The sequence below is a fragment of the Anas platyrhynchos genome, chromosome 26 (assembly GCF_047663525.1).
Source record: "Anas platyrhynchos isolate ZD024472 breed Pekin duck chromosome 26, IASCAAS_PekinDuck_T2T, whole genome shotgun sequence".
NCBI lineage: Eukaryota > Metazoa > Chordata > Aves > Anseriformes > Anatidae > Anas > Anas platyrhynchos.
In genome coordinates, this window is record NC_092612.1 from 2,027,844 (window position 1) to 2,050,090 (window position 22,247).

A 22,247-nucleotide genomic window follows, 5' to 3' on the forward strand; every position below is an offset into this window, starting at 1 on the left:
GGTCTCTGTGTGCTGCTTGTCACCGGCCACAGAGCAGGAGGTGCGGGTGCATTTATCGTCTGCTGATTTGGCTGATAGGTCACAAGTGAAAGATAGTATGGTGAAAAACAGGCTGAGCATCACCCTCCCTGCGGGATGCGGAGTCCTAGACCTGCCTGGTGGTCCAGCACGTCCGAACCCCCTAATAATCCCCACTGACTTCACCGGACTGCTCGTGCCCGCAGAGTTATCCACATTCCTACATGCACGTCTGGACGAGTGCCCAGGACCCGGTACCCCAGGCCACCTGAGTTTGAGGTTGGCTCCACTCCACGTGTGCTTGGTTTGCGTGTCAGCTTTTTGTCTCTGGCCTCCCAGGTGCTGCTGGGACTGCATGTACCTGAATAATATTTTTTCTGTTGTTTAGTATTTCTCAACTCCTTCTTTTGTAACCTTCTTTAGATAACAAGTGTTTTTTTATTTATTTATTTATTTTATTTTTTTTAATCTTCATCCCATACTCCACATTCCCCTTGCTTCTGAGATTACTAATAAATGAGGTTAAATAGGACAAATCCCTCCCATGGAGTGTTAAGCAGCTGTTTATTCTTTTCACAGCAGACACGAACAACACCCAGAGCAGATGGATGCTGCAAGGGATCTGTTCAGAGGCTGGTCATGCCATTGTATCAATCCCGACACCTACCCTCTCCGAAGACATCTCTCGCCAGGATGTCACATCCCTGCCCGTGGGAAGTGATCAGTTCACCTCAGCTAAATTGCAAAGGTGAACAGTAGCTTCTTCAGGCTGCTTGTCCCCGAGGCACGTTGCCTCCCTGCAGCCACCCTGGGGCAATGTGGATGTGTGGCATGCAAGGGACGGGCACCCAGGTCCTCTGTACCGTGTCAGCCTGCTCAGAGCTGGGCCAAGGGCACGAGGGCACGCTTACAGCAAAACACCGGGACACATGTGCTGTTTTGCCTTCAGTTTTATTGCTTTGCTTACATAGGCAGAGGCAGTCTAATAACAGGATAAGAGAGAAGGTCTCAAGCCACAAATAATTCTATACAAACCAGGGGTGTGAAGCCCAGGGTTAATAAAGAGTGGGACAAGACATAACAAATAGGAATATAAAATCAGGGTGGCATTGGACAAAATGTCCCACCTTGCAGGGGGCGACAGCCTTGGTTGCACAGGGTTTCAGCCTTCACTGCTGTGGTGGCCACTGAGGCTGCAAGTGCTGCTGCTCCCCAGGGTGTTGTCCTTTGCCGTGACTGCCCTGTTGCTGCTGTCCCAGAAAAGGCTGAGCCTCAGCCCCGCTGTTGTCCTGCACCTTGGGTTTGGGGAATGGAGGTTGAGCCTGGTTGTCGGGTGTTCCCCAGGGCTTGGGATCTGGATGGGGGCTCCCACCCCACCCTGGGGGCAGCAGCTTCTGGGTCTCACCTGGGTTGGGATCCTGCCGAGAGGTCTCGCAGACCTGGGTCTTGTTTGTGTCTTTCCCTGGTGTCCCAGAGGAACAGCTCGGGTTCTGCTCTGCTGGCTTTGTCTCCGGGCTGTGATTGGGGTTTGATGCCTTTGTCTCTTGGGCCTGGTGGCTTATTGGGTTCTGTTTTGCAGCTTTATGAGTATTTCCGTCTTGCTCTGGGGTCTCAGTATACAGGATCTCACCACTCTTTGGATCCCTTTCTGGCGCCTTGGTCTTGTCATCCTGATGGGTGCCCTGGCCCTTCTTTGGTGTCTCACCCTTCTTGGTATCCTGGTTGGTGTCCTGGCCCTTCTTTGGTGTCTCACCCTTCTTGGTATCCTGATTGGTGTCCTGTTCCTTCTTCGGTGTCTCACCCTTTTTGGTATCCTGATTGGTGTTATGGTCTTTCTTTGGTGTCTCACCCTTCTTGGTGTCCTGATTGGTGTTATGGTCTTTCTTTGGTGTCTCACCCTTCTTGGTGTCCTGATTGGTGTTATGGTCTTTCTTTGGTGTCTCACCCTTCTTGGTGTCCTGTTCCTTCTTCGGTGTCTCACCCTTCTTGGTATCCTAATTGGTGTCCTGTTCCTTCTTTGGTGTCTCACCCTTCTTGGTATCCTGATTGGTGTCCTGTTCCTTCTTTGGTGTCTCACCCTTCTTGGTGTCCTGTTCCTTCTTCGGTGTCTCACCCTTCTTGGTGTCCTGATTGGTGTCCTGTTCCTTCTTTGGTGTCTCACCCTTCTTGGTATCCTGGTTGGTGTTCTGGTCCTTCTTTGGTGTCTCAGCCTTCTGGGTATGTTGGGTGTCCCGATCCTGCTTGGTTGCTGCACCCTCCTGCACCTGATTGCTCACCCGCTGCTCAGGGTCCTGCTGTTGGGGGGCTGCCGTCCCTGCCACGCGTGGCTCTGGCACCCCACCTGCCTTCTCTTGCACCGTTGTCTCCTGTCCATCTTCTGGTGCCTGGCACTGCTCGAGCTGCCTGTAGCAAGCCTTGGCCACCCGGAAAACCAGGCTGAGAAACTCACTGAACTCAACCTTGCCATTGCTGTCTTCATCCAAGAAGCGCAGCACCTTCTCGATGGTGTTGGGGTCATGGGGGTTCTGCAAGGAGACAAACAGTATCAGCAAAGCCCGTGAGCCCTTTGCACCATCTCTGTGGGACTACTTGAGCAGTCTTGGGGCAGAACCAACCCCCATGCCCCCTCCCCGTGGCTCGCCTTGCTGGATCCTCACCACTATCACGTCTGCAAACTCCTGCTCGATGAGCTGCCTCAGCTCCCCCTTGCTCAGGGCGCTGCAGTCACCGTCCTTTCTGGCATAGTTGTAGAAAACAGCGATGATGCCATTGATGTTTTCCTGGAGCTGGGCCATCTCCCCACAAAGTTGAGGCAGCCTGCAAGAGAAACACAGGCAAAAAGGGGCTTTTGTCGGTTTGCTTGGTTTTCAGGTAAATTACACTTGAACAATGCAGCTGGACAGGCAGAGAGGAGGATGAGCCAGAATGACACAGATAAAATGAAACAGAATAAGGGAGGGAAAGGAGAAAGCAAGAAGGGACTTGCAGGGAAGCAAATCCCTGAAAAAAATGAAGCTTGCCGTGGAGATGGTTGGGTGCGAGGATGGGCGAGCAGTGGCCAGAGAGATGAGGGACAGCAGGAGCCAAGCTGCTGGGGGTGCAGAGAGAGAAGAAAAAAAAATAAATCCCACTTGGCTTTCTCTGGAGCAGAGCCGTGAATGCAGGGTGTCTCTAATGAACTAGAGAACAGCGTAACTCCCAACCCCTTTCCATATTTTTTCTCTAGAAGAGCTCAGCTCCAGGAAGAAGCTCTTGCTTGAGCGTGGTGGCAAAGTCCAGCAGCGTCTGTCCAGGCTTACCTGGGCAGGAGCAGAAGCGCCGGCCTCGGGAGCGCGATCTGGCGCGGCCCCGCTCTCAGCAGCCTTATATACAGCCGAAAGTCACGGCCCGCACCTCGCAGAGGAGACACCCCATCAGCAGGGTGCCGCATCTTGCGCCCAATTACACTGTCATCCCCCTGTCTTCATTTGTCTCTTTCTCATTAACTTCGGCTCTGATGCTGTTCTCTGGAGTTAAGACATGATCCTTCCTAAGCTTGCCCCACCTGCAGACGCATTTTAGAGGAATTAAGTAGAAAAGGCTATTTTTAGTGCTGCAGGATTTAGTTTAAGGTGATGCCCAAGGAACGCCCGGGACTCTTGTCTTTGGCGAATGTGTTTGGTGAGCAAGCGATCCGAGTGACTGACACCGGGGAGGAGGCTGCCCGGGGGCGCTTGAATGGTGGATAAAGAGAAAATCAAACAAAGGTAGAAAAAATAAGGATATAGTGATGCCAAGATTAACGTGATTCCTTCCAGAAACTCCCACTTCTGGAACCCGACAGGGAGGCAGGCACCCAGCAAAGAAACCTTTTCCAACAGTGCCACCAAGTGGCACTTGGGGGGGGACAGAGGGGTGACACGGCGTGGCCAGGGTGTTGCAGTCACTGCGGTACCGGGCAGGGAAACTGAGGCACGGTGCAAGGAAGGGGCTTCTGCTCCTCCTTTGTATGTCCTTGCACTGCCATATCCCCCCTGCTGCTACAGCTGCAGTGTGATATGAAAGTTATTTCCTAGGCAGTTTTGTGCAAGACTCTTAAGTGTTCTCGCTTTAGCTGTCTGCTTTTAAAAGTCCTTTTCTTGGCAGTAAGAGAGTCTGAAAAAAAATAGTGCTGGAAATGCACATGGCTTGTAATGTGCAAAGTGCTTCAGGAACAGACAATAAAATACAGCCAATTTTGTGTAAGGAAAAGGACTTTCAGGAAAATGCTCCAGCTTGCTTCATGCCTGGCATGGGGAGGGTTAATGGGAACCACTGTGTTTGGGTGAAATACTGGCAGGTGTGCAGGGGCACTGGGAGGGGATAAACTGGGGAGCCAAGGAGCCCCCCTACTGTAATAGGGGTGCTGCAGAGCTGGGGGGCTTTGTGGCTGTCCTGTCCCTTGGTTCCTGTTACTCCAGCAAGCTCTATCTGAAGCCCTGCCCTTTCCTTAAACCAGGAATTTTCTGATCCATCTCCACTTCCATCTCTCGTTCAGGGGCACCGGCTGCCCCCGGTTCCTGAGGCGCTGCAGGCTCGGGGCCTTTGGGAGCCTCTTCTGACGGCTTCTATTTTTTCTCCCATGCTCAAGCTTCAGCTCTGAACAGAGTTGACTTGAACCTGAATGAAGGAAGGGAATTTGAATCTTGGAAGCAATTCTAATAATCTATTGACCTGTCTGTTTGTGCGTGGGAGCACACCACTTCTCCTCTGGTGGGGCATGTTGGCTGCTAATCCCATTAAGCTGCAGGGAGGGTGGGGGGCAATTACTGGAGGCACCTTGGAGAGGCAGAATTGCTCAGGGTGTTCTTGCAGAAGTTATTTCTGGCCAAATCACCCAGACCCTGGGCAGGGCGTTTTCTCCCTCATAGACAACCGTAGACAATAAGAGGTTTATGTTGTGCGGGACCTCATACGTGCTTTACAAGGCAGAAAAGGTCAGGGGGTCAGATGGGACGTGAAGAAGTTGAAAGAATGAAGTGAGAACAGCATAACAGGAGGAAAGCACTGCTTGCAGGAGAGCTGGAGCTAAACGAGGAGGAACCCAGAGGGCAGGTCCTTCTGGTTAACAAAATCCCCTGGAACTCAGCGGTGCTGCGGTGAGAGGTGTGGGGAGGCTTTGCACAAGCTTGCACCTGGTTTCTAATAATCCTGGGGGTTTCAAACAGGGCTGGGGTGAGGTTGGTGACTAGAAAGGAGCTGAGCTTCCCAACAGCTCTTCCTGCAGCACAGGAGCAGTGTTTTGGCTGCTCTTTGCCACGAAAATTGCTCTGCCAGTCTGCAGAGCCTAAACTTTTTGTGCAATTTGGCTGAGGTAAAGCACGAGCTGCAGTTTCTGTGTTTTTCCCCCAATATCAAAAGAGGCTGGCAGCCTCCGAGGCTGTGCCCCGTGTGTGAGAGGCCAGTGCTGGGAAGGCATTTGCACCACAGCTCTGATGTCAGGGCAGGATCTTGCTTTTACGTGAATGATTGTTCCTTCCCCTGTGATGCCACCTGTGCTCATGAGAACAGCAAATATTTTGGGAGCTTGCGTTTGAAGCAGCCAAAATGCACGTTAATCTGGGCTGGTTTCCCGAGGCTGGTTTACCAGGGAGGCGCGGAGGGACGGGGCAAGGCGTGGCGGGGGAGTGAGCGAGGCTGCAGCCCTGTTTGCTTGGCAACTGAGCTGCAGTGATAATCACAGATTTTGGAGGAGTGTTTGCCAAAGGAGCTCTGTCTCCTGAGCTCACCGGGAGAAAATGTGCTGGGGCACTGGGCAAACCAGCTCCTCTGGCTAGGCAGTGTGCGTTCAAACTTGGTCTGTTAGTAAAATCCTCCGGTTGCTTGCTTTAGAGTTTGGACACTCAGTTTTTCCTCATCCATCCAGTTCGCCTTTCTTCCTGCTGTGGGTTCTCTGGGCTGGGGATCTGCATGGCCACAGGGGGCTGGGGGTGATGCTGTGACCTTGGCGTGGCCATTTGGAGCGTGATTCTTGTCAGGTGGCCAGGAAAGAAGAAAGGTGTGGAAAATCTAAGTGTGTACGGTTGCACAAGAGGCTTTAAATAATTTAGCAGCTGTTAGTGCTGTTAGCTCCAGGGTTGCAACGAGCAGGCGTCGGGCGGTAACAGCAGGGACCAGTGTTGAGCTGGTGTCTGGAACCGGGGGTGCCTGGGGGTGCGGGTTCGGTCACAGCGGTCAGGTTTCTCAACAAAAAGGGGCAGGAAATTATTGTTTGTTCCTGCATGACTCAGGGGGGTTGTTCCTGCTCAGCAGGGAAGAGCAGAGGTGTAGGTTAGCACTGAGGAAGGAGGGAAAGTGTTACACTGAAGGTTTAACCTGATAAATTGTTTAAATGCACATTTTGGGGGGCTTGAAAGAGTTGGGGTTTGCTTTGGGACGTTAGAAGAAAAAGCAAAAGCCTGCTGTAGTGTCTTCACTGTATGCAGCAACAGGAGCCAGAGGTTTGTCCACAGTTATTGTCCTTTCTGCCTGGTTTTCCCCTCTTTTTTTCTTTAATCTGTTGAGAGCAGTTGATGCTGAGGTTCCCTTTTCTTGCCTCATTGCACACACAAAGCACAATTCCCAAACTTTCCCAGAGCTGGAGCCCATTATGCAGAGAGCTTTATCACTACATCTATGTCATTATCAGGAATTAAGCTAATTGCAATAAAATGCTTTATTTTCCTATGCTGCCTAGGCATTTCAGTAAGTTATTTCTGTTGCTGCCTTCTTTACTGCTAATTCATTGTGACATTAAGGAGTGTAATACATCAGCTTTTCTCTAATACACATTTCTACTTTCTTACATGTTAATGAGCATATTTAACATTTCTTCAGAGATAATTGGATTCCGAGGCTCCCTGTGGTAATGCACTGAAAGCCAGCTAGCAGTGCCTTTAATATCTAAAAGACCTTCTGCATTTGAATAATCCCACAATTAAAATTAGGAATTAATCTCTTGGATGAAACAAAGCTTTCGAGGATACTTTGTTTTGAGGCAGTTTTAATACATATGTTAACCATAGTTACGGCGAAGTTAATTAAAATGTTCTTTTGCATTTCTACCCCAGATCTCAGAAAGGGGCACAGGTATTTCTGATTATTTTATTCCCCTTGATCCTTCTTGTGACAGCAGGATTTTTCTGTGCTTCATTTGCTCATGGCTCATCCAGATGGCTGTTTTAATGCAAAATATAGAAGTCATCTTCAAGTAAATTATTTTCTGAAGGGGCAAAGGGACTCCTGAGTTTCTTTCCTCTTCCGTACCCAGAGCTGTTTAAGTAAATGATGATAGGTGCACTGCTGTGCATGGTGTTATATGGAGAGCACATATGAATTTCTTTATTTCACGTTAAGCAAACCTTTAGTAATTAGAGATCAAGAATAAAGCTAGGAGGGAAGCAGAGGTGAGATGAGATAATTCTTCATAGCAGAAAATGTGGGATAATCTCCCCTCCCTCTGCAGGCACCTGCCTTTCTCTGCCTCCAGAAAGATGCAGGTGCAGCAAACGTGTGCACACACGACCACAGCTGTGTGTGCTTGAGTGGGCAGCCAGGACCCCAGCCCTCCCACCGGGTCTGCTGCCCACCCCCAGACCTTGCTTGGAGACATCCAGCTATGGGGATTTTTGGAAAATCCTCTTCTAAGCATTAACCAGCTTTTTGTGGCAGCGCACAGAAGGCTGGAACTCTCTCCTCTGTGCTCTTCTTCCCCTGCTGCACACGGCTGAGCTCAGAGCTTCTGCTGGGCTAGGGATGGAGGTGGCAGCAGCTTGTCCCCACCTGTCCCCAAGCTGTCCTCACGCTGTCTGCAGGGCAGGTGGGATGGGGCAGCGGCTCCCTTGTGGTCCCTCGTGGCTCTGTCTGCGAAGGCTGAGGGTCAGACCTGAGTCACCTCCTGTGGCCACGGTGGAAGTGAGTCACTGCTGGGCTCCTTCAGGCTGCTCCCCTTGGTGGTGGGGATGATTTTGGTGCCTTTCCCCGTTACCTTCCTCGCTGCCCGGCACTTCAGCGGGAGAGTTTTGCTTCTTTTTGCTAGCTAGTTTTAGATGGAAGGTGCGATTTCAGGGAATGGATTTTCTCTAGCTGGGGTGGAAAGATGCTTTCTGCTGCCCCAAACAGCAGCTCCAAGGAGCGACTGCGGGAGCATCCAGGGCAGGTGGGGAGGAAGCGATGGGGAAGGGCTGGGAGGCGGCCGTGCTGCAGGGATGGGAGCGTGTCTGCAGCAGGGGGTGGGAGGGGGCAGCGAGGACGTGTTGGGAAACTCGACCTGATGGAAACCCCACCAAGGGCAGGCTGGTGGGGTGGAGGAGCTGGCTGGATGAGGTGTGCCAGGGAGGATCAAGGCGTTGCGCTGGGCTGGCAGCCGAGCACCAGAGCACCGGAGCGGGTGCTTTGGGGCACGACAGCGCTCACCAGGCAGGGATCCGTGTGGGGTGGCAGGAGTGGGGCAGGCAGCTGCCTGCACAAATCAGGAGGGATAGGGGGGCACTGGGGGTAAAGCCAGGCTGGTGTCCCTCGTCCTGGCTGCGTTACTGATGCCACTTCCAGCACTGCAATCCCTGACTGCCCTGCCCACTCCACTCTTATTTTCCCAGGAGATGTATAGACAGGGAAATCATCTGCTTTCTTTTAAACATTGGGATTGATCTTCCTTTAGCCTGACTTGCCCAAGAAGGACAGCTTCTATGCTCCCAGTTCTTATACCCTAACCTATTATTTGCAAGCAAATTTGGCACAGTGGTGTGGTTCAAACAAATGCTAAATTTCTACCAGTTTCACAGAAAAAAAAAAAGAAAAAAAAAAAAAGAAAAAAAAAAAGAAAAAAGGCAGTATAGCTTTGGTTAATGCTGCCACAGTAGAAAGGACCAGCCAGTTCTCCCTTTGTTGGGCTGTTGGACACAGGAGAGATGGTGGAAACCAGGCTCTACCAGTTCTGCCTGTGGGCTGCCTTGTTCCAGAGCCGTGTTTCTGTTTGCTTATGCTGCGAAGGTAAACACAGAGGAAGAAACTGGGCACTGGCAGGTGCCCAGCCAGTCTCAGGAACTTCTCCCCGTGGTGTACGTTTCTGCTGAAGTTTAGAGCAGTGCTGTATGGCAATGGAGCTGGTCACAGCCTATGGGCAAAAGCCACCTGGCCCTGAATCCACCGAGATGCTGAACTGAAGCCTGAAAACCAGAGGGGAAAAATGGGATATAAAAAACAAAACAAAACAAACAAACAAACAAAAAAGTGAATCCAGATCCAGTCTGATGGTGGCTGAATGCTATCTGTGTTAAATGTTTTACTTTGTGCAGCTTGGGTGTGCTGTGAAGAGTTTCCCAAGCATGCTAACGGGGTGCTGAGCTCTCTGCTTTCAGCAAAGGGTGGGAGGTGCTCCTTGTAGCAGTGCTTCCTGGTCTCCCCGTGCCTGGAAGCCCCTCTGGAGCTGGTGACTCAGGCCAGGGGAATGAGGACTCCAGGCTGGCACCACTCAGGTGCAGACATGCAGCAGCTGACAGGCTCTGAAGGATCGGCTTCCTCAAATGACTCACCTGGCTCCATGGGATACGCAGTACCAGCCTTGGGGTCAGCAGAGCTGGCATTACAGCGATGCTCCTGCCTCTGGCTTGAGAATCGTGGGCAGGGAAGACTTGTAGCAGCCCGGCTCATGCTTGCTGTTCCCACAGGCTGAAGTTGATTTGGGGAATTAACAACATTTGCCCTCCGAAAGGCCAAGAGAAGGATGTTGGAGCTTGCCACCAAGTGGCTTGTGCTCCCTGACAGCAGTGCGTCCCCCAGAGGTTTCTTAGGGCAGCTTTGGGTGCTGGGTTTGGTGCCAGGCTTCTTTGTTGCCTGTTGGATGCTTTGGGAAATGGGATTTAAGAGATGTCCCGAGAGTGCTGAGCTCCCACCCTGTGAAAATGAGAGCAGCTGAGAGGTCTGTATGCCAGCTCTCAGCAACACTGGCTGTGCCTGAGAAATGAGGCCTTTGCCTGGGGTTTGCAAAAAGTTCGGCCAAAGCCAGGCTGGCTGGCATTTTGTCTTTTCCTTCCTCTCTGCAGGGAAGTGATAAATGACTAGCTGATATGTTCGGAATGCCACAATCACACCTAATGCCTCTTTTCCAGCTGTCCCAATTACACTCCACCCTGATGATGATGAGCTGTCACGAGGCAGAATAATGACAGACGAGTGAGGGGAGGAGATCATGGCGAGGGGAACATGAGAACTGCTAAAGGAACAGAGAGCTGGGAAAGGCAATGAAAGGGCTGTTCATGAGTGCTGAGATGCAAACGCAGCACGTCCCCAGAAAACGTGGACCACTGAAAGGATCTATCTGGATCTGGTCTTCTTGATTTCTTGCTTTGCCATCAGCACTGCAGCCCAGGCTCAAAGCCTCTCTCTGCCACAGATTGTTTGAATTAATAAATAAATATTCACTGAAGTTACAACTGTCATGCACAGCAGAAAAAGAGATTATTTTTTTTTTCAGGCTTAGTTTTCATGAAAAACCATCGATACCTGTGGCCCTGGGTGGTCTCACCCATTGAAGAGCTAAAGAAATCTTTGGTTGTCTTGATGAACACCTCCAGCTTCCTGAAGGCAAAGGCTCTGCCTCCAGGTTTTGTTTTGTTGTCATTGTTTTGTGCTCAGAAGCACCCAGGATGATGCCAGCAAGCTCTGAGCATCAGAGGATGGGTGTTTGCATCTCAAACTTGCCGGCACAACGCAGGCTCTGTTGGCATAGCCATAAATACTGGGGTTGCGACAAGAAGTGCCAACCAGGACGATGAGAGCGTGTAATGAGAAGTTATTTTGGTAATTGAGATCATGTTGGAGAGCACAACAATTTGTAAAGGACAGCTTAGTAATACCGTGTCAAAGGAATATCTATCTTGTAACAATGAGCTGAGCTTATCTGACTTTGCAAGTGCACATTTGGGACTACAGTAAACAGTATTCCTCTGGTTCATCCTAGTTATTTTTACATTACTATAGGCTATCTTCACTAATGTTTGATTTATAATTGCTTCCAAAGTCTGATACTGCAGATCTAATCTAACTCGTAAAAGAATTGTATTACAACATAATGGATAATACATATAGTTCCAGGCACGATAATCTGGCACGGTGTCTTGAGAATGAAATCTGTTGATTTATTTACTGGGAGGGAGATGGGGTGGGTGAGGAAATAGCTGACAAACTTTTCAGATTCATGAAAATTTATTCCCTCAATCCAGTAAGCTGCAATTATTGCTACAATATAAGGAACTCATTTAATCTCTTTGCAAATGCACGCAGCACACTAACACGTAGGGATGTTTTATTTGATGTGCATATGGAGACAGAAAAATCCTTCCTAACAGAAGACATTAAAGACCCAGCCATAATCCAATAAAACCGGCTTTCATCGAGCAGCTGTTTTGGATGCCTGAGCTGGTTCCCATCATTTTTCCAGGCTGCCCTGAGCCGGGAGCGGGCTTGATTGCAGCAAGCAGCCGTGCCAGCAAACAGAAGCCCGCAAGCGAGTGCCCCTGGGAGCATGGAGAGCCCAGGGTGCCAGCGCCAAGCAGAAGGGGGCTGCGAGAGACATCAGGCTGTGGTACCCCATCTGCAGGGCGGACAGCTGCAGAATGACTGGCAGATCCTTCTCCCCCTGGCCTTTCTATTACTCATTTTTTAAGGCTTTATCCATCTACTGCATCAGGCTGCTGCTAGTATTTAGATATATAACTCCATTTCTGGGGAATGTTACGTGCGGGGAACTTTTAATTACGCAGCATTTTACTCAGTCTTAACTGGACATTGTGCAACAAAACTTGCATTTCTCAGCATTATTCTTTGCCTGGTGTTTTCTGCAAGTTCTTCCTATTCAGCATTTGCTCTTTCTTCACCTGAAATACCTTCTGTCATTTTATATCTCCTTAAAAGACCTTTCTCGAGCTATGTTAAAATCATGCCTTTGAGCTACTTTTCTCAATATTCTCATAACAATTTCAATCTAAGAGACCATTAAAAAAGAAGATAGAAAACCCAAAGGCAAAATCCTAACTGAATTTAAGACAGATTGTGAAAGTAGTTATTTATATGTGGGAAGTAAAAAGGTTGAAGATGATGAAACGGGTCTCTGTGAATGCAATTAATATGTGCATTGCACTTTTGCCATTATTATTGCAGTTAATATTAGGCAATAAAAATAAGGGCTGTAATTATCAGATGATTGAAAAGTATTTTTTATTTAACGTGAAGCAATTTTCTCTCCTGTTGATACACAAGAAACTGAGAGACTCACCAGCAGAGGTCTCATTGATGCAGTGGATCCTTTCTTATCTTGTGTGCCTGCTGCTGCCGCTCAGTTCTTGCCTCGCAGCCAGTTCTGACACCGGGACAGACACCGCTCCACGATGGCTGCAGTGCGGGTGTTGAGGCAGAAAGATGCTCGTGGGGACGGGCAGGCACCATCACCTTTGCCTGTGCCCTTGGTGGAGTCGGTGGCTGCAGGCTCCCCGGTGCTCTGGGGTGCGCAGGGTCCCGCAGTGCTCTGGGGCACACATGGCTCTGCACAAACCACACTTAGAGGCGTACAGGTATCCACGTGTGTAACCAGGCACTGATCGGGGCAAGGATCACCGCTGATCACAGCCTGAGCACCGCAGGGCTCCACCGGCAAGGCCGTGCAACTGCTGGGCAAGGTCTCCATGCAGGTCTCAAGCACTTCGATGGTGCAGGGTTCCATCGGTGACACGGGGTGCTGGTGAGGGAAAGTTTCCCCACATGTCCCCACGATCTCAGGACTGCAGGGTTCTATTGGCAAGGTTGTGGGCTTCACTGGGAAGCTGGTCCCTCCCTGGCTTTGTTGGAGGTCACAGGTGACAACCGCTGGACACACGCAGGTGGTGACACACGGAGATGTGCAAGAGTTGCAGGCAGGTGTCAGCTCAGGGCAGCAGGCGTCCCCAGGCACAGGGACAGCTGGAGGTGCACAGGCAGGACTCAGCTGAAGGCACACATCCAGGCATGGGGCTGCACCCTGGCATTGGCAGGGATCCACCTCAGAAGTCTGCTCCGGACAGGGATGCACATCCTGTTTGGGGCAGGTGTCTTTGTCCACTGCGGCACAGCATAGTGGGCATACGGCAGTGAGCACAGCCGCCCCCATGCAGGCAGGAGGGTGAGACATCTTTCACCACTGTGGGCAAGCCTGAAAGAAAACAGATCAATCTGGTGTCCAGTAACACAAAACTTCAGACTGTTTGCTTTCTTGGTTGGTGAATTCTTCAGCAAGGTACTTGCTGCTCATGCCGCAATTGGGCATGACATAAGGAATAGAGAGAAAGCTGGCTGTTTGTTATTTCAAATTCTACAACCATTCCTTACAAAGAGAACTTTGGTCATGCTGTTTTTCTTTATCAACACCCAAACTCAACTTTTCCATTTAAAATTGGCTCTCAGCCAAACAATTCCACCCTAGCATTATGTCCTTGCACAGATAGCGATGGATTTCATTAACATTTTCAGCAGAGCTGTAAACTTCAAGGTATTCTCCTCTCTTTTGCAGGTATTTTCTAATTGCCCTATTTGCCCTTGCAGAACACCCATCTTGCAGCTGCTGCAAGAGGAGCAGCTGTCACCATCCTGTCTTTGCCATTGCTAAAGGCAGCAACAGGCTCAACAGGAAAAAGCCAGGACGTGCTGCCTACTGTGGGGCCAGGTGCTCTTACCTTGGCCGCTGCCGTACCGATGCTGTAGTCACTTCACCACTTAGATGACAGCCACATGCACAGCAGTTTCGTCTCCTCGGTGAGCAGGATGGTGTGTTAGTCCTCTAAATCCAGTGCTGGGACGCCAGAAATCATTTTGCAGAGCATCCATGGGAGTTACAGCAAAGCAAGCATGAAGGGAGAAGATTATTACTCTTTCAAACTCTTATCACCAATGATATGTGAGAGCTAATAAACAATTTTCCTTACATAGTGGGTAGCAGTAATCTATCTCAGCAGAAGTTCCACGCCAGTAGTAGTCTTAGATCCGTAAATCTTGAAGATACTTACCCTGCTCAGTATCAGCAAATAAAGCCAGCAAGCAGACCCAGCAACTTTAACCTGGGATCTGCCTTGTATATGCAAGAGCCTGGCCTCCGGAGATGAGGTGCCTCAGGCACACAGACAAGCAACCCTTTGCTAACATGGACCTGCTCCGCCTCTGCCCTGCCTAATTATTTTTAATGGAAACCATCTATTTCCGTGGCTGCAGCATAACCTCGAGTGAGCCCAGATAGCTTGCAAATTCACGTGTCCTTCCAGCAGGGCTGACGTCAGAGAAGAATTTGGGAAATGAATGGATTCAGGGCTTGCTGCCAAATAGTCAGCCAGTCATGGGCAGTTTTTCTGTGACGGTAAAACATCCTCCAGCCCAACACATCATTGAGGGCCATTAGAGACTGGGTGGGATGTGGGATGTGGGAGATTCCTTTACTTTTAGCCACATCTGACCTGCTTCTGTCACTGCCCCTGTCCTGTTTGGATGTGGCACTACTAGTTGTAGGGTCCTGGTGTGCTTCTGGAAACTCTTATATCATCGCCGGTCTCGTGATGTTTTGCATTTTCTTCTAGAACTCTGACTCAGGTAACAAAGCAATATTCCTTCACCAGGTTTTTGCCTTTATCCCTGCACAGTTGCACCCCTGAAGAGCAGAGGGCTGACAAGAGGATTGACCACCAAGCTTTCCCCTTCAGCCCACTGGTTTACCAAAGGCAGCTGAATTACGCCAAGGATTTACTCAAATTGCTGTGGTCGGAAGAACGTTGGCAACCCAAGTGGTCACGCATCCTGAATTTATTTCTTTCTATTCAAATAACCAAAAGCCACTATGTGGGGCATCACCACACTCAGCAGCATGTATACCACACACTTAGAGGGAGGTCAGAACGCAGACACAAGCATGCACATTTGTCTCTGGATGATGTATGAGCTCGTCTCTGCACGCAGGTAATACTGGTTCAATGTTTGTGTCACCAAGTGACTTAGGGCTAGTTAGGAGCAAGCAGAGAAGGAAGTCTCAGCCTCTTTGATCCCTCAGATGCAATGAACTCATTGGATCTCCCTTCTCTCTTATAGTGAGGGGATTTCAAATGAGAACTTTGTTACTTGACCACAATTGTGGCAGGAAGGACCATGCAGCTCCATGCTGCTGCAGTCACACACTGTTTGCTATCTTGTGAAGGGTGCGTCTTGGTCTCATTTTAGCCCACATTGTGAGCACAACAAATCAAACAGGGGCCCTACCACAGTGATTAAAGGTCTTAGCACAGTGAAGTCTTCCCTGGCTGCCTTGCTGCCAAAATCATAACAAATTTATATATATATATATATATATATGTATGTATGTATGTATGTATGTTGTCTGTAGGTTCATGCCCGGTGTGCAGTGCCCACAGAATCAGAATCCACACAAAGGTTTTTTAATTAAATAATTAATTTAATTCTTTCCTTATTTTCTCGGCTAAAAGACTACACAAGCTACAAAAACACTATACACTACACAAGCTACAGGCCTCCCTGTTTTCTTCAAGGTTTCCTTGTCTTTTCCCCAGCTTTGGGACTACATATATATGTGTATATATATATGCATATATATATATTTGTATTTTTTTTTTTTGCTAGAATACTGAGTTTGATTGAGGAGCACTGATGTTATGGAGCCACCCAGAAGATATGGGTCCTCCCATTGCTCTGCTGCTCTTTTTGGAGCTCATGCTTAGGTGCAGGGTCTGAGTGCTCCCCTCCTGAGACATGTCCGTGATCCAGTTTGGAGCCCGAAGTGCAAGAAAGCCTTCAACAAACTGGAGCAAGTCCAGCAGGGACCCCCAAGGTGTCCAGGGGCTGGAGCAGGTGGTGGGTGGGGAGCAGGCCAAAGGACCTACTGAGACTGGGGAGGAAGAGGCTTAGGGGAGATCCTCGTGCTCCCTGCAGCTATCCATAGGGTATTAATGTTGAAGACAGGCTCTTCTTAGAGAAACCCTGAGACAGGTTGGGAGAGAATGCTTGATTGTGGCAACAAAAGAAATACTGGCCAGGTTACCTGGAATACATAATTTTTGTAAAAAATAAAAAAAATTTTGTTGGGACGGATAGTGTATACAAGGAAGAGCACGGAAACTGACACACTAGAGCAGAACGAAGCTGTTCCAAGTCCTATACCACATACACCACTTCTGCTGTGACCACAGGGTGTCACAGCAGAAGGTGCAAGAAAATGTACTAAATTAATTTTTATTGAAAGATCAATTTAATCCCAAGGGGATTGTTTCCATGCTGTATCATCTGTTCTTTGCTCCCCACCCCCCATACGAAATACGTAGATGAGGAATTCAGGCTTGCAGGCAGATGTCATAGGTTGCATGTACCACCTCAATGGAGAGGTTTCATTAAAAATTATAATGTAAGCAGGTAATTTAAGGATTGGAGGTGGAGCAAGTCTGGATTATTACAAATTTTATTTCCATACCCCTGAGGTGTCTCACTTCCGGGGACACGGACACTGAAATCGTATAAAAGGGTTCATATTGTGGGGTTTCTCAAACCATTTTGGTTTCGTATGCTAGTTCCCGGTGGTGAATTGGGTAAGTCTCTCTTGGCTGACTGGGAAGTAATGTAAAGGCTGGGGTTATTTAATTTTAAATATTATCTGCAGAAGCAAGCTAGAAGACTTACAAGTACTTCTGCTTAGTGAGATTTGTATGTGGTACTTATCAAGCAGCTAAGTTAAGGGTGACTGGTCATTCTGTCTTCCTCCAACCTCTATTTGCTTTATGTTTTGCAATTGCTGTGTGCTTTCCATCGAGGTGCGTCTCAGGGTAGGTGAGAGTGGCCCAGCCTCTCTCCTTCCCCAGTGACACTGTAGCCCGGTTTTAACCAGGAAATTGTTGGGTTTGAGAGAGATCAAAAGGCAAGGCAAGGACTTCAAAGGCAAAAAAGTGGGAGGGAAGATAAGAAGTGGAGCCTGGCAGGCTGCAGGGGTAAGCGGCGCCTGGAAGGGTGTCTGGGTGGGGAGATCTGCGAGGAGCTCTGTGGGAGAGCCGGAGAAGCCGCGGCCCATGAGGGCCAGGCCCTGTCCCGGGGGGAGGCTCCCAGCACGGGGCCTCGCCGTTCGGCTTCCAGCCTGTGTGTGGACAGGTAGCCTTCAGAGGCTGGAAGTATCCCTCTTGGGCGGACACCAAGAGGTAGTGGCAGAGAGGTAATCCCAAACCGAGGGGAGCCCTGGGAAGGTGGAGGCTGTCGCACCATCAGACCCCGTCATGTAATCTACCAAAGTCTGAGTGACACCGCTTCTCGCTCCTCTTTTGAGAAGTTGTTTGCGACTTATGTACAGCTGGTGGCTACAACCTGAAATGCTTTCATGTGGAGTTAGTGCCCTGCTTGGGTTTCAGTTTGTTTCTCCAGTATGGGGCTCAGAGTTCCACCGGAAAAAGTGCGGATTAACTCAGTCTGTGAAATAGCCTTGGGAAAGCTGAATGCCTCTGTTTTCCACACAGTGTATTCCTTTCCCTCTTTCAGACATTCTCCCTCCCTCAAAGATGCTTTGCCAAAATGACTGCCAGCGCAGACAGCCCTGCCTCCCTCCTAACATCGTCTTCTTGAGGAACTTGCCCGTGAATAGAAGCGTTGGTCCTGCCAGCACCGTCTGTAACATCGAGTGCTTGCCCCGCTGCACGGATCCCTGCTACTATGCCAGGGTTCCTCGGGGCACCACCACATACATAAACCTGTCTAATCTTGGCAGGAGACAGATTTCCCTGGATCCGTGCTGGTTCGGAATCCCCACGTGTGTGGATCCCTGCTGCCAGGACCAGAACAGGTGCACTACCAGGTGTGTGGATCCCTGCTGTCAGGACGTGACCAAGTGCACCACCACATGTGTGGATCCCTGCTGTCAGGATGTGACCAAGTGCACCACCACATGTGTAGATCCATGCTGTCAGGATGTGACCAAGTGCACCACCAGATGCGTAGATCCCTGCTGTGAGGAGGTGACCAAGTGCACCACCACATGCGTGGATCCGTGCTGCAAGGAAGTGACCAAGTGCACCACCACGTGTGTAGATCCCTGCTGTGAGGAAGTGACCAAGTGCACCACCAGATGTGTAGATCCCTGCTGTGAGGAAGTGACCAAGTGCACCACCAAATGTGTGGATCCGTGTTGCAAGGAAGTGACCAAATGTACCACTAGATGTGTGGATCCATGCTGTGAGGAAGTAACCAAGTGCACCACCAGATGCGTGGACCCATGCTGCAAAGAAGTGACCAAGTGTACCACCAGATGCGTGGACCCATGCTGCAAGGAAGTAACCAAGTGCACCACCAGATGCGTGGACCCATGCTGCAAGGAAGTAACCAAGTGCACCACCAGATGCGTGGATCCATGCTGCGAGGAAGTGACCAAGTGTACCACCAGGTGTGTGGATCCCTGCTGTGAGGAAGTGACCAAGTGTACCACCAGGTGTGTAGATCCCTGCTGTAGACCTGTGACCAAGTGTACCACCACATGTGTGGACCCATGTTATGGCAGATATACCAAGTGTACCACCAGGTGTGTGGATCCCTGCTGTGGAGGTGTGACCAGATGCACCACCAGATGTGTGGACCCATGCTGCAAGGAAGTGACCAAGTGCACCACCACATGTGTGGATCCATGCTGTGAGGAAGTAACCAAGTGCACCACCAGATGTGTGGATCCGTGCTGCAAGGAAGTGACCAAGTGTACCACCAGGTGTGTGGATCCCTGCTGTGAGGAAGTGACCAAGTGTACCACCAGGTGTGTAGATCCCTGCTGCAGACCTGTGACCAAGTGTACCACCACATGCGTGGACCCATGTTATGGCAGATATACCAAGTGTACCACCAGGTGTGTGGATCCCTGCTGTGGAGGTGTGACCAGATGCACCACCAGATGTGTAGATCCCTGCTGTGAGGAAGTGACCAAGTGTACCACTAGATGTGTGGATCCGTGCTGCAAGGAAGTAACCAAGTGTACCACTAGATGTGTGGATCCGTGCTGTGAGGAAGTGACCAAGTGTACCACCAGATGTGTGGACCCATGCTGCAAGGAAGTGACCAAGTGTACTACCAGGTGTGTGGATCCCTGCTGCAGACCTGTGACCAAGTGTACCACCACATGCGTGGACCCATGTTATGGCAGATATACCAAGTGCACCACCAGGTGTGTGGATCCCTGCTGTGGAGGTGTGACCAGATGTACCACCAGATGTGTAGATCCCTGCTGTGAGGAGGTGACCAAGTGCACCACCACGTGTGTGGATCCGTGCTGCAAGGAAGTGACCAAGTGTACCACCAGGTGTGTGGATCCCTGCTGTGAGGAGGTGACCAAGTGCACCACCAGGTGTGTGGATCCCTGCTGTGGAGGTGTGACCAGATGCACTACCAGATGTGTAGATCCCTGCTGTGAGGAAGTGACCAAGTGCACCACCAGATGTGTGGATCCGTGCTGCAAGGAAGTGACCAAGTGCACCACCACGTGTGTGGATCCCTGCTGTGAGGAAGTGACCAAGTGCACCACCAGATGTGTAGATCCCTGCTGTGGGGATGTGACCAGATGCACCACCACGTGTGTGGATCCCTGCTGTGCACCCTGCTTTATGCAGCCCACCCCTCTGTGTGCCAGTGTCTGCGGCAAGCAGTACTCCATCAGCTGTGCCGATATCTGTTTTCGTAAGTGAGGGCTCCCTGAGCAGCTGTGTGCAGGGGGCTCCTGCAGTGGGAGCCACCAGATGACCCCTCTGAGGTTCCTCTGCTCTGTGGTTTCCCCAACAGCTATGGAATGAAAACGGTTTGCAGACCCCTGAACCCGTCGACGTCTTCCTCACCTTTCGGCTTCCCTTCTGCCCTTCCTCCCCTAGGAAGGGTAGACCCACACATGGTTTTCCTTGCATTCTGCATCGTTTCTAATGTATTTATCTAAAGCGCAATGCCTTTCCTTGTAACACAGAACCACTTGATTTTGTGCCCCCAGGATTATTGCCTGGGAGAGGGATTCTGTAATTCTTTTCTGCACTGATGTGGATGGAGGAATTTCCCTGTTTGTTCTTCCTCACCATCTTTTCCTTTTCTTGTATTAAGCAATAAAAACAATTAATCTTGGCAACAGCTGTCTGCAAGTTTTCCTTCCATTTTGCACACCCCCAGACTCACACTTCCTCCTTTTAATTTCTTCCTAAATGTCTGATCTCTGCAGAGTGGCAGCTAATGTTAGAACACATGGCAAGGTCTAAGGCAATAACAAGGGTTCCCCATATGATGCCTGGGAAAGGGGGTGTTTGTTGTATGTGTCAAGGAAACACAGCTCTGCCATGGTTATGAAAGACATTGAAAATGCAGCTGAAGTGCTCCTGAAGCTGGAGGAGCTTAGGGCCTGCTGTGTTTGCGTCCCACAGGCAGAAAGAAAACATTCCCTTACTAGTAATGGGTAAACGAGCCACTAATGAAGGGAAGACAAGCAGGGTTGGGAGACTGCTTGTGCCTTGTGACATTGCCACCTGTGCGCAGGAGGTCCTATCTCAGCCTTTTGCAATCGACCTGCACTTCCTTGTCTCTGGTGGCAATTGGGCAAGTCTCATCAGCTGGGGAGAGCAACATGGATTTGCTCACCACTGAATTCTGCAGAAAGGATAGCAGTATTAGCAGGGTATCTTGGACAACTTTAGTAGCCCTCCATGAACATTTATTGACAAGGATCTGAGTGCTTCCTCCTTAGCACAGTATTTGCTGGCAGAGCTCTCCTCCAGGAATGAGCAACGTCCCCAAGGACTCAAAGTTGTGTTGTTCTGCATGCCACGGTTGTGCTCTGTGGGTTCCCTGAGTGGAGATGGTGCAGGGTGGGCTCAGAGCCAGCAGCAGCTGCTGAAGGGAGGAGAGTTGGGGAGGCAGGTGTGGGGCAGCCGGCCCAGCTGCTGAAGCAGCAATGTGGGCACATCTCCGTCTGCAAGCACCCACTGCCTTGTTTTTAAAGATGCCCCAGAGGCACGAGGCTGGTGACTAACCTGCAATTATCACCGTCTCGCTTTTTCTAGTAGAGGAGTTGGACCAATAGTGGGATGTGATAACTCATACCTGGCAGACGTGGCATTGCACGCGGCTGGGGAGATCCGGCCTCGCGCAAATCACCCCACCCTCGTGGCTCTCCTGTTTCCATCCTCCCCTCCCGGTGGGTCGTGGCGGAGCCCAGCTCTCCCTGCTGGTTGTGCAGCACTTGTGGGTGCAGGGTCCTTGCCAAGGGCTAAGGCATTGCCTCAGCACAAATGCTACCCAACAGAAACACCAAAGCAATTGAGGCTTCCTAATCACCCCTCTGTGGAGGTCTGGTTTGACTCCAAGGCTCCTCTAAAACTCACTTAAATGTTCTGTGCAAGCAATGATTACTTTTGCTCCTGCTCCCAAATCCAATGGAACACTCTTCTGGGAAATAAGAAACTGTAGATGGAAAAAAATAACACTCAGAAAAGATTATTCCTTAAAATCTTTCTCTAAGGCGTCCTTCTGATGGCCTCAATCTTGCATTATCTTTAATACTACATATGAACTTGGAAACTCAGTGTTTTAAAAGGATGGGGCCTTTGCAGCAGAGAGCAGACATGTCATTGCTAGGCGGGCATCACAGGTTTATGCCACAGGAAGAGGAACAGAGACCCCTTTTCCTGAGCCACTGAAAATTTACGCTACATCTATGAAACTCTCATAAATGTTTGGGAGAAAAGTGAAGTTCAGCATGATCAAGTACAGCAGACCTGCAGTTTTTGCTCTCAGGCAACATGCTTTGAGCTCTATCATGTATTCCTCAGAGATCAGGACACTGCTTTGTTCAGTAAAATACAAGTCCTAAAGAAATCCAGATTCCCATTCCAAAGTGTTGGGAAATCAGAGCAAATACCTGCAATAGTCAGAAGGCAAAAGATAAAATGGATGAGTTATTTTTTTTCAACCACAGCTAGTTCCTCTTTTTCAGATTTAATTGCATTCAGATGTTCACTTGTCATTCTTCATGGAGCACTCACCTTCCTGAGTAAACAGGAAAAGAGGTGGATAGTGCTGTGTTTGGGTTCCTCTCAGCCCCAGAAGTAATGATCTAATTACTTGATCAAATAGTCCGGAGGGCATGGACTAGACAAGCCACTTGTTTTCATGTGAGGCTAATTGCATTCTGCACTCAGACTCCTGGCATCTCAGCTATGCGAGGA

The 22,247-nt window shown here is 49.8% G+C and overlaps 3 protein-coding genes and 1 long non-coding RNA gene across 11 annotated transcripts; 2 read left to right on the top strand and 2 right to left on the bottom strand.

Moving 5' to 3' along the window:
• Window positions 1-839: 839 nt before the first annotated feature.
• Window positions 840-2,012, bottom strand: LOC139999475 (uncharacterized; the record flags this gene model as incomplete). The annotated part of the gene is made up of 1 exon (XM_072027852.1): window positions 840-2,012. A coding segment is annotated over one exon (825 nt), but the record flags the coding sequence as incomplete, so codon positions are not given.
• LOC119713878 (uncharacterized) lies at window positions 1,814-14,258 on the bottom strand. 8 transcript variants are annotated; one of them, XM_072027918.1, is made up of 4 exons: window positions 13,719-14,258; window positions 12,290-13,198; window positions 2,676-2,835; window positions 1,814-2,543 (listed from the first exon to the last, which is right to left on the bottom strand). In XM_072027918.1, the coding sequence occupies exons 3-4, from the start codon at window positions 2,811-2,813 to the stop codon at window positions 2,013-2,015; spliced, it is 669 nt and encodes a 222-aa protein (XP_071884019.1). In that variant the 5' UTR covers window positions 2,814-2,835; window positions 12,290-13,198; window positions 13,719-14,258; the 3' UTR covers window positions 1,814-2,012. The 8 variants fall into 8 exon arrangements, 2 of the variants coding, with proteins under 2 accessions (XP_071884019.1, XP_038024016.2); XM_038168088.2 differs by lacking the exons at window positions 12,290-13,198; window positions 13,719-14,258 and adding an exon at window positions 3,318-3,821; XR_011804982.1 differs by lacking the exons at window positions 1,814-2,543; window positions 2,676-2,835 and adding an exon at window positions 9,066-9,182 and having other exon boundaries at window positions 13,719-14,247.
• LOC139999502 (uncharacterized) lies at window positions 2,755-9,189 on the top strand. Its single transcript, XR_011804987.1, has 2 exons — window positions 2,755-2,889; window positions 3,245-9,189. It is a non-coding gene; the product is annotated as an uncharacterized lncRNA (long non-coding RNA).
• A 2,213-nt stretch (window positions 14,259-16,471) lies between the features above and the next one.
• Window positions 16,472-20,158, top strand: LOC119713841 (uncharacterized). The gene is made up of 2 exons (XM_038168024.2): window positions 16,472-16,619; window positions 17,554-20,158. Exons 1-2 carry the CDS (start codon window positions 16,595-16,597, stop codon window positions 19,731-19,733), a joined length of 2,205 nt encoding a protein of 734 aa, XP_038023952.2. The 5' UTR covers window positions 16,472-16,594; the 3' UTR covers window positions 19,734-20,158.
• The last annotated feature ends 2,089 nt before the right edge of the window (window positions 20,159-22,247 follow it).